Source organism: Xenopus laevis, chromosome 9_10L, assembly GCF_017654675.1.
Source record: "Xenopus laevis strain J_2021 chromosome 9_10L, Xenopus_laevis_v10.1, whole genome shotgun sequence".
Taxonomy (NCBI): domain Eukaryota; kingdom Metazoa; phylum Chordata; class Amphibia; order Anura; family Pipidae; genus Xenopus; species Xenopus laevis.
Window position 1 is genome coordinate 76099751 of NC_054387.1, and position 12402 is coordinate 76112152.

Sequence of the window (12402 nt, forward strand, 5' to 3'; positions counted from 1 at the left end):
CTCGATTACTCTGCTGCTTACCGATTTTGTACTGCATTCCCGATTGCTTTTGACTCGGCCCGTTCCTGGACTTTGATAAACTTTACGTTACGTTCCCTTGCTCGCCCAGAGTTCTTCCCTCAGTCTCCTCACTATTAAGTCCTGGCGGCATCCAAGTAGCGGAGGGCTCCTCCCGACGTGAAAGGCGGCGGTTATAGGCCGAAGCGTGAGCCGAGCCCGGGACATTGGGGTTTACTCTGAGTTGTGGGATACTGTACGTTACACTATCCTTCTGCAAAAACATTCTCATACACTATTGTCTTTTTGCACCAACATTCTTATGCATCACTATCCCTTTACTCTAAAACTTTAATGCACTACTTTGCTTTTGCACTAACATTATTATCCATCAATCATTTTCATGCACAACTTGGGCCATACTATGACTATGGGAAGAATGTAGGGGCCTTCCCCTTAGTGCTCATATAGCAAGCACTCCTGCCAACAGTCTGGCTGCAATCTGCACCTTGAACTGAATGCAAAAATCCAGCACACCAATATGTTATGGGGAGCAGGGCTGTCCTTACCATATACCATAGGACAGGCGGTAAGGACAGGCCCTTGTTGCAGCTCCCTAACCTGCACTCCCGACCCTCATGAATGCAGCACTATGAAATTCAGGCAGTGTTATATTCAATGATGAAGTCACAGGTCTCAGCACTTCAAAACGGAATGCAGAAAAATGCGGCAATTCTGTAACAAAGGAAGGCAGTGTGCAAAGTACACATTGTACAATACCATTTATTTATAAACATTTTTAAGAGCCATTCTTTTGCACCAAAATTCTTCTACACCATTTGCACAAACATATTAATGCACCACTGTCCTTTTGCACCAACATTCATTTGTGCAAACATTTTTATGCACCACTTTTAAATTAACATTCTTGAAAAACTCCAACATGCTTTGGTACATTTGTTTATTTGTGCAATTTTTACTGTGATCTGAAAAGCTTTTTCATCATGATAAATTCTTCACTATAAAGGAAATTGGAGGAATTGGCTACCCACACTGTGCTGTTTAAATGACCCCTACTGTTGTAATTTTTCAAGTTGTCCACAGTTCACTATATCACTTTTAAAGGACTAACATAATGATGCAATTAACATGTCGTGAATGAGGTAATATGACGTTGTTGACAAATGCCATGCATGATACTATAAATAGCTTGCTTCTCACAATCACTGGGAAATACAGTCATTCACACATAAAGCAACAAAACCATTTTTGGAAACTGCAGTGACTTCACTGATGCAATATGAATCCTTACCTGGAGAAATATATTCTTTAGCTCAAAGGGATCAGCTCTCTTTGTAAACTGGAATAACAAATAACATTAATGAGTGCTGTATTTACAGTGGGTCAATTCAAATGCATATATCCCTAGCACAATTTGTTCATCTCTTAATTGTGGCTACTGAAGAAAAAAATTAGTTCCTTACATTAATAGTTTACTAAGATTTATTTCTCGTTTCATTGTTGTTTTAACATGTACATGCACAGCTTATTACAGGTTCCACCCAAAGTAATCTACATAACCAGCTTTTCCACTGGATTATAAAAGAGAAAATAATATTAACTGTTTCAATGCAAAAAAAATTAAATAAGTATGACTCTACAACTGAGAGTGCTGGGAGGTGTAATTCAACTGAAGGGCAACAATATGGGCAGCACTCTTATAAAGCACTGTTGTTGTCATCATGCCTCATTGTCCCCTCCTCTGTCTAATTACATCTCACATGCTATGTGCAGGACCCCACTATTGTTGGGGGCAAAGGTTGTACCTAATTTGCACTCCCCCTAATAGAAATGGCACATGGGGTGCTTTTGAAAGTTCTGTTGCACAGGTGTTTTTATTAACTCCGTAGGATGGTGAAAAGTTATCAAAATAATGCCTCCATACACTTCAATTGCAAACTTCTGAAAGCAAGTGCGCACTTTCCTGACATCACTCAAAAATACTGACTGTCTGTTTTTATGATTGTCAGCTGCCTGTCAAGAAATTGTATTAGGGCTCTTTTTTGGCGTTTGATGTTGTTTAAGACAAACACATCATGCCTGTTTACAGTAGGAACTGTGTTTTATTGCAGTTAAGTTTCATTGTTTTTTTTTATTGCAACATACTGCATTTTTTGGACTTTATGTGTTCATAAGAAAACAGAAACTATAATAATAATATATATATATAAATGCACCAGCTTATTATTACTGAAATTAAACAAGAAAAGCAGAAGAAAGGACAATACTTTTAAATAAAATATTTCGACATGAATGGGCTTTAAAAAAGCCACTGACAGTGCCATATAATGCCATATTATTTTATGTTCTTCCATCTACCTTCATGAGTGGGAATCAAACCTCCCCAGCATTTTATGACATGCACGGTGTACCCCCCCCATTTCACGACAGCCACAGTGTGGCACCTCCATTGTTTAACAGCAAGCACAGTGTAGCCCCCCAGCATTACACAAAAGGCACAGTGTGGCCCAAAGCATTTCATGACAGGCACAGTATAACCCCACAGCATTTCATGACAGGCAGAGTGTAGCCCCCCAACATTTCCTGATAGGCAGTGTGGCCAACTGTGTTTCTAGTGAATCAAGCCCCATGCACCCCCCCCCCCTGCGCTTACCTATTTGGCATCGGAGCAGGTCAAAGGGTACCTGCATCACTTGCTCTCTGCACTGGAAGAGCCAAATTTCTGTTTTAATAGTTGTAAATTTGGCTCATAAAGTTACTAGAGGTGGTAACTGGCCAAGGTTCTCACCTTGCCTCATGGCAGAAGTGGCCCACCACACTTCCTTCCTTTTCAAACTTGCGTATGCATACCCACTAAGCATTAGGCTGAGATTGCTCGGATGACATTCACCTTGTGCATGCACATTGAGTGCAACTGAGAACCCTCAATAAACAAGTACTGCACACATGCACACGTGTGCATAATGTCAATTGTAAATATATATATATATATATATATATATATATATATCTCAAGCTATAGATAAGTGTGTATTTAGATCTCTCAGTGACAGTACAAGTGCCTACTAAGCCAATGCCATTAGGGTGATAATGATTCATTTGTGCATTTTTTAGACCTCATTACATTAATATTTTGCCTAAAGGATGAATTTGGTCACTAATGACATGGGGTTAGTTGACATCTCTGCAACAGCATTTGTCTGTCTGTGGTAAACTTAACAGACCAGCTAAAAGATAATAAGGAACTTTTCTAAAAATACAATTTGCTGGGCTGCAGGCCACAAACTGATCACCCTTTAATGCAATAAAATCATTGTAGTCCTAATTACAGCCTTTGCAGGACAGGGAATGTGCAATTGGTGAAAGTGGCATAAGGGTCGCCAGATCATCCATGCAATACTGTAACACCAGCACGCAGTATGGTAGCAATCAGTTCAGGAGCCTGCTATATGATTTGTTATAACCAGCAAATCCTAGCTGCAGGTGGAAGCTCATAAAGCGTGTACAATTGAACATGACAGCAATTAAAATGAAGCAACAGCAGCAGCAGCAGGGCCCTGTGATGTACAGAACACTGTACTAGACAGACAGGGAAAGCAACTCCGTCCACAAATGAGCTGACACAAGACATTGCATGCACATCCCTAACTGCAGCCAGCTGGGTTCATGCTAAGTTGCAACAAAGCATGGAGAAGGCATAAGCTTGTAAAGCAATAAGAGGATCTAATCAGAGTCACCTTGACCGCCATGCTGAGGCTGCTGTGATGTCAGCTGGCATAAGGCGCGCTCCTGCTGTCTTTCTGCACTGTGCACGCGCTCTATGCTAATAAGCCAGACGAATCAGTGTCAGTGAGTCCGGGTTGTTCTCCTTGGCATGACGTGCTATAGCCCTGGTACTGGCTGTGTGAGAGCAGCTGTCAAGTCTCACTGGGGTTACACAAGCACACTGCTCAGGGAAGGCTGGCTCTGCCCCCTCCCAGCCAGACCAGAAAATAGATGGCTGAGTGCAGTGAATAGAAATGAAGAAGCTCCAAAGAAGCTGTGTGTGCAATCGGCAGGATGAAACTAGTCTGGGGGGTTGGTTTAGAAACAACAGACTGCTTCCGGGGGTGGGAAAATAGGCAGGGGGCAGGGCTAGGCATATAAAATGGTATTTAAAGCTGTAGCACACAGGCAGGGATCAGGACTAACCTGTGATTTTCCTGAGAGACCTGCATTATACCAGAGTTTAGGATTTATGTGAAAAGGGGAGCAGCAGCAATCAATCTACAATCCAAGCTACTCTCTCTGAGACACCCCATCCACCTCAATGGAGCAAGCCCAGCAGAGATATATGGCATGCGGCCTGCCATTGCCATTTAGCATCTCTTATGATGTCACATCATAAAGGGAAACCCACCAACAAATGTCATACAGCAAGCAATGTTGACTCCATCAGTGCCAACCCCTGCTCAAATTATACTGGTATAGTCAGCAATATTAACCCTTATCTCTGCTAAACCTTCTTCCACTGCCAGCAATGCATTTTATTGCTACACACAAGTGGTTTGGGTGTCCACTGTCGCCTTTATTGTTTGCACTGGCGACAGAGCCCTTGGCTTCAGATTGGGCAGTCTACCCAATTAGCTGGCCTTAAACATGATCCCTTTGAATAATGGATATTCTATGTGCTGACAATGTGTTTCTCTAATTAACCAACCCAGGCCCTTGACTGCTGGAGGTGCTGAATATTTTTACTTAAAATGCTGGCTTGGGCATCAACGTCTAGCAACCCCTTAGACAGCAACATAGATCCAAGAACTAGGTCTGCCGACCCTTGTCTACCTTGGGTCACAACTTATAAGTAAACTGACCAGTTTTTTTCCTGTGAATATAATTTCCATTCATCAAAATCTTGCAAATCTATGTCTGCATGGGGACCCCTGCCCTTTACATTGAGGTGTAGTATAGTCTTCCTGTCGAAGTATCTCAATGTTATTTTCAAACAGGCAATGCTTCAACATTTCCCGGGGTATAATTAGGTACCCAGAGTATCTACTGCCACCGTGTTGTATATGATAGAGGAGCTATAGGTCTTCCCAATTTTATTTCTTCCAACAGCTGACCAGTAAACACTATCTGCTTATTGGTTGCTATGAGTGACAAGACCTTTAGCAAACTCTTCACATTTTATTACACCACACTCAAAGTGTGCACTTATTGATGATCATTTTGCTTACCCAATGACAAAGTGTTTTCAACAGAATCTGTAAAAACGCAGTTGCTTCAGAAGGGCTTGTGGTTTGCTGCTTGTGTACATTAGTATATGATGTATCTGGACATAGCTTGCTTTAGTATAGTACTTAGCGGGTGAGCATACAATAGGCTTAAAACAATTGTTCAGACTGATTCCCAAAACAATAAAGTTGAAGAGAAGCTTTGTTGTTCAATTTAGAATGCCTGAAACTTGAATATGTAACATCCTTTAGATTATAAAATAGATAATTGATAAATAGTCTACTTTTGATGACGTTCCTGACAATGATTGCTGTTCATGTATCTAGAAATTATTTAGTGGAATTGTGGGGTGTGCAGTCTTTGTATTTCTGGGATGAACCATTATCAGATATACTATTTACTAGTGTACCACCCCCTAAGGGTCTACTGCTGTGGTTGCTGCCATAACTTTTGGAGCTCATCCCCACGATTGAGCACTACTGTCTTAACAAAATATGGAACTAGGACAAAAGTGAAGCCTTGGCCACTCCCTTTATCCATAATTACCCTGCTATGCCAGTAAGAGCTCTGCAGAACATAGATAATGAGCATATTATACCCCAAACATGCAAATAAAATCCCAGCAGAAATAGATGAGCACTTCATTAACACCAGGCATACCAGTAGAACATGAACCCAAGACATGCCAGCAAAAGCACTGCAGAAAATAGACAATGCGCATATTAACCCTAGACATACCAGCAAGATCACTGCAGAAAATGCATTAGCTCAAAAGCATTAACTCACCCACATGTGCCTGTGCTGCTCGTTATATCACTGAAATGCTTGTATAAAATTAAAGGCTGTGCTTTTTACACAGTGGAATGAATGGCTAGTTTATTTTTATCTACTCAAGCAGAAAACCGGTTTCAGAGCATCGGGCCATGATCAATTAGAAAGAAAGTAGGCGGCAGGGCCCAGCAGGGCAGGAGTCAATATCCCAGTGGGCCAGTCAGACTCTGGTTGCTGCCCAATCTGTTCTGATACTATGTTTTCTGGTTGCAATGATCAGTTAGGAATCTATGATCATTTTACATCCAAGAACAAAAGAAAAATAATCAATATCACACAAACAAACAAATTTAGCTTTTCTTTGAGGTCCTACTTCCGGTCTTTTCTACAATCACCAAAAAAGCTTTCATTCAGTCTGCATATAAAATGTCAGAAAAGTTGCTTTTGTAGATCAAATGGAGCCTTTTGCTCTAAATGTCAAAATGGATCTGTCACAGAGATACAGGACATACAAACCTTAAGGCTACAGTCACACCAGTCTGCAGAAAAACAAAGGCAGAAAAAAAACTAACCACTCATCACTCAGGCCATGATAACACAGAGTGGATTTTTGAGCTGAGTGTGTATTTCGCCACCAAAATCAAGTGTCTACCCCCGGACTGACACAGTGGCTCCAGGTAGACAAAAGGCTAAGGGGGAAATTTACTAAGGGTGAAGTGGCTAACGCCAGGGCACTGGCTAAATCTACGATAACGCTAACTACGCTAATTCACTAAGATTAAGATTTGACTGAACGTTTCTTCTTGCGCCAGACTTGCCTTCGCCAGCTCAGACCAGGTGAAGTGCAATAGAGAAGATAGGACTTGGTCAAAAAATAGTTGACATTTTTTCTAAGTCCCAAAAAAACGCTGGCGTCTTACTTTTTACAGGGTGATGGGCTGCAAAAAATCGTAATTTTTTTTGGAGTACCCGGCTTCCCCATACATTTCCGAACATATGGCACATAAACTATACAGTGGACACATGTGTAGGGCAATATAACAACTCTAGTTTATTTTATTAAGGTTCCCTGGGCTTGTATAGTGTAATGTATTGACTGCAACATATACATCCATTTAACTTTAACTTCCCGCTGTATGCAAATTAGCCAACGCTAGCGCAACTTTGCTTTGCTTGCCGCAGTAACGCTAGAGCAACTTCGCAAGCGTTCGGCACCCTGGACGCAACTTCGGGTTTTCGTGAATTAGCGTTGTCCTGGCGAATCTACACCTGGCGAAGTGTTGCGATGTCAGAGGCCGTCGCTGGCGCAATTTCAGAGGTAAGTAAATTTGCCCCAGTAGATTTATTAAAGAGTGAACTTAGAGATCTCCACAGTCCGCAGAGTGAAATACAACCTTTCTCCATTAATTTCTATGGGATTTTTAAAGGCGTATTTATCAAAGGGTGATAGTGAATGTTCACCATTTGATAAATACACCTTTAAAAATCCCATAGAAATGAATGGAGAGAGGCGGTATTTCACTCTGTGCACTATGGAGATCTCTAACTTCACTCTTTAATAAATCTACCCCTAGATATATACGAGCAAAGGGGCAGCCTCAGTGTAGCATAAGCCAACCGGTTTCTTCAGCAAGTCTTACTGTTTCCCATTGTTAACATATCTCTTATACCAAGCTTTAAGAGTATATTGAGTCAATAAGATGAAGACATTGGAGAATAAGGCTGATTGCACAAGATCATTTCCACTTTGGTTGGTTTCAGCTAGCACAGAAGTGCCTAAAATCATCCCTGTAGCCTCTCACTGACTTCAAAAGGAACCACCTGCCACCACAAGTAGAGGCAGCTCTCTGAAACCAAAACCACAGAGTATATTTAGGCCAAGTATTGCCTAAACTAGAAAACAGTTGTCAGGCAGTTCCCACTAAAGCCACTTTAACGTTACATACAAGGTTTCAGGAACTTCTTTGCTTATGTAGAATGTGCACCTTGCACCATGCCTCTAAGGGCTAAGTTGTACTGGGCAACATGAACCTGTAGTGCTCTCTTCACCTATAAGTAGGTTCAAGAAAATAATACAATTGCTAAAACTTAGTTTACAAACAGTGTACATAGAGAGTTGATGGCAGCAAAATAAGGTGTCATATAAAAATTATTCCTAGCCTGATGTGGGGCAGGATTTTGTAGTAAAAAGTCCTGTGAAATATTGAATACAAATATATTTTCTTTTCAGTGAACACTTAAAAGACAGAATATAGGTCTTGCAGCTTGATAATAAATAGACCCCTAAATCTATTAGATATGTGACCAGAGACTTCTAGCGCACTTGTGAGAACATGTCCCTGCAGCAGGTGGGACAAGAAAAGGACTGTTCTATAAATAGAGCACAAGCCACATACTGAGGAATGGTTAAAAATAGTATGTTATGTTCCTACCACTAAAAGGTTATGGAGACTTCCTGCTGTCTAGATTTCAGTGGTGTTTTCTCAATGATTTGGGAATGTTTATTTCAGCTTTATGAGCACCATTTTCCCCTGCTCTAACCCTACTAAATATTATCAGGGCTCTTACACACAGGTTAATGTGTTTACAAATGCTTGTGGAGCACAAATACACAAGTATATATTGCCTTTATATTGCTTTTTTAAATTCCTAGCGTGTAGGCAAGTTTTTAAGCCACAACAAACAGGTGCAATACCAAAGAGAGTCTCCTGCAGGCTGCCAGTCCACATGGTGAAAATAGAAAATAGCCAAGCAATGCCCTTATGTGACACGTCCTATGTGCTTTTTTTCATGCTTGTGTTGCGCCCCAAAATTTGACTGTGGCTCAGTGGTAAAAAAAAAAAAAAGTCCCGATCTAATGCATTTAATTGCGCTCAAACGTGTCTCAAAAGCATAAATATCCATGTGTAGAGCCCCTAGAGACATTATCCAAATACTATATACATTTGGGGCAGATTAAGTAAAAATTGTTGTTTGATGCATATAACTAGAATCATTTGCCATTTTGCATCTATGGTCAGCTTTCGTTTGTTTCTATGCACCATCACAGAGGGCAGCCGACATGGGCTGTTTTATGCAATATATTTTTAGAGACCTACATTGTTTGGGGGTATAGTTTTCCTTGGTTTGCTTGGTATTTTGATTTTGCCAGGAATTCTACTGAAACATCTTCTTCCCAAAATAAAGGTGCATGACACTGCAGGCCTGATTGTATTCTTCTCCTAATGATTACAGCAGATGCAATCTACTTGGCAGCTTTGAAAAGCGTGTCCTTGAAAAGGTCTAGTCATTCACAGCTATCTTGGTAATTTGTACTGATGCCCACATGTGTCTTCGCCAATCTCACAAATCTATATTATTTCAATCAGGTTAGTTACTTTAATCATAGGCGCCTTTCTGGACAAGTGGATTGTGCTCAGTGAATGAAGTGCAAAGAGACCTGGAGAATAAACCATATGATTTGCCTTGAATCCACCAAAGTGTTATTCTAAGTCCTGATGGGAACTTTTTCCCACATTTAAATCAAAATATGAACCACCCCAGGTAGCCCTTTCCCAGAACTCTGAAATCAAATGCAGAACTTTTAACATACAGACATGAAGAATGACAAGATGAGAAATGGATGGCAATACAGCCTTTACCTACTTAGTTTAAAAGGCTAGTTTTCATTTAAGTTCACTTTTAGCACGTTATATTATGGACTATACTTTCTAAGATTTATATTGGTTTTCATTTTCATATATTTGCTGAATTTTATGCCTTCCTTTTCTAACTCTTTCCAGATTTCAAATGGGGGTCACTGTCTGGGTCTCTAGTCAAGGTTACTGAACAAAAAGCTGCATAATTCAAAACACACAACATTGTCTCAGAATATCACTGTCTGTTGTTTTAGTAAAAGTTAAGTTGACTGTGAACTACCCCTTTAAGGAATCATACTGTAAAATAAAACAGTACTTTATGCTGAATCTGAATTATTCTCTGCTTTGCAGGATATTAGCTTTTTATTCAGCAACTATGCAGTTTGCAATTTCAACAATCTGGTTGCTAGGGTCCAAATTACCCTAGCACCCATGCACTGAATTGAAAAAGAGACTGGAAAATGAATAGGAGATGGTGTAAATAGAAAGATGAGTAATAAAAAGTAGCAATAACAATAACTATGTAGCCTTACAGAGCATTTGTTTTTAGATGGGGTCAGTGCCCCCCATTTGAAAGCTTGAAAGATTCAGGAGGCAAATAATTCAAAAACTATAAAAAATAAACAATGAAGACCAATTGAAATGTTACTTAGAATTAGCTATTAGGTATTAAAAGTTAACTTAAAGGTGAACCACCCTTTTAAATGACACTTGCTTATCTTTCTGTGTAAGAACTAAAATCAATGTATTCTACACAGCTTATCTGCCACCTGCTATGTATGTGCCCTATTGAAAACATGTGTATTATAATAAATAATGTAACCCCTTTTGCAAAATATGAGGATATTACCAGTCACCTTAGACTTCTTATATATTAGAACTGCCCACTTTAACTGCTTATAAGCTATTCTGTGTATTTAATACATGTCCAGTTAAACAAGCTTTTCATGTATATGTCCCATTATACAGGAGTTCCATGACCTGTACAAAAGCACTTGGCTGAATTCCTCAGTGACTATCAATATTTTACAATACAGTACATAATTCACTATATAAACTAGTGTTTCTGAAGAAAACCTGTTTTTTTTTTTAAATTATGAGAACAATGTCAGGAGACAATATCTCCTTATTTATAATTGGTACAGTGCAACCAAATAACAACTGTCGTTAACTGCTGAACAAAAATCTAAATAAATCAGAAAACAAAAAATTAAAAATTAAGACCAAATGCAATTTGTCTAAAAATATTATTATCTACATCATACTAAATGTTAATTTGAAGTTGAATTACCCCCTTTAACTGCTTATAAGCTATTCTGTGCATTTAATATACGTATGACCAGTTATACAATGGAGACTAAAGCTAGCCACACACAGGCCAACACAAGCAGCCATTTCTCACCTTCTTGGTCCAGGCATAGGGCTCCTGGGAAGACCCATCTGACCAATATCTTGCTGAATATTGTCCAGGTGAGGATTACATTAGTGAGCTGATGTGGTCCTTGCCCGACTGGTCTCTGCTGGCAGCCAGGCAATAATTAAAGTAAATGTAATTCTAAGCAACAACCCAATATGCCTCAATTCCTTATTTTCAAAAGATTAGTTTCCGGAAGAGGGGTTTAACAAAACAAAAAAATTTGGCCAAGTGTGGCATATATGGCAACTTCCTTTTCAAAACAAAAAAATAAATAAAAAAACAGTGACTATCCTGTAGTTCGCCCCCCCCCCCTTATTCTCAGATTTCACCTCCCTGAGTTGATGTAACTAGGGCCATGCTAGCAGCTAGCCATGCTGGTCACCCTGGTGCCATAATACTACTGTAGTTAGAACATAGACTTCAACACTGCATCATTACAACTAAAAGGTTAACGATGGTGAATTTCACCCACTAGTTTCACCTAAATTAGCCCCTAAATTGGGATAAACATTGTCCTAGAAATCACATAAACACCTTTCGGGGCCTAGGGGACAAAAAAAACTTCACCTGGCACTAGTATGCACAAAGACTTACATTTTTTTGGTCAAATTTGTAAGATGGGGCCCTGATGGCAGCAGGTACCGCTGACTAAAAGTAAACAATGTCTAGGACCCTCTGACACCACCATAAATATAGGCCTTAACACTCATAAATTGTAAAAAATAGCATCCTAGTCTTCAGATAAAATTCTGAAACAAAAATCTAAATAATGGAATGTCTGTTTATGGGTGTGTGTTCTAACACATCTGTGAAGCAGGGGAATCCTCTGCCAGCACCAATTTTCACAGACCCCCTTTTTGTGCGGCAGAAATCTCTGCTGTGGAACTGATAGGTAACCTGTTAGGACAGGAGGGAACTAACAGTAAATTATTACTTTTGGCAGATGTTATCCATTGTCTTTACATTCATTTGCCTTTGTTCTGTCCCTGAATGTCAAAAATACTGTGGGACCCTCTGTAAAACACCACTGTAAAAAATAAGGCTTAAAAATTCTGGAATCCAAAAGTCTATTACTGACTGGTGAATTTCACCTAGTGATTTTTTTCTAACTAGTTATTGTGTGAGAAAGCTGGTATTGTTGACAATCAAGAAACGTATTTTTTTATTGTTTCCTTTCATAATTCAGAGTTCTAAATCGAAAATAAAAAACCTTCTTCTAATAAAATATTGGCAACCAGTTCGAGAACAAAAAAAAACCAACAACGTATTTATTTTTTTTGTCATTGTTTCCTTTCTAAATTTGTAGCTGCGAGACAGAATGTACGCGAACCTCCAGCTACT

General features: G+C 39.6%; 1 protein-coding gene across 2 annotated transcripts in view; it reads right to left on the reverse strand.

Annotated features, from left to right (window-relative positions):
• The window catches only part of slc25a12.L (solute carrier family 25 member 12 L homeolog), a 108732-nt gene that overhangs the window by 96303 nt on the left and 27 nt on the right, over positions 1-12402 (reverse strand). The window contains 2 exon segments of one of the 2 annotated variants that reach the window (NM_001091799.1): positions 1310-1357; positions 3756-3788. In NM_001091799.1, the coding sequence (NP_001085268.1) occupies positions 1310-1357; positions 3756-3767 (60 nt within the window). In that variant the 5' untranslated portion in view covers positions 3768-3788. 2 annotated transcript variants of the gene reach the window in all.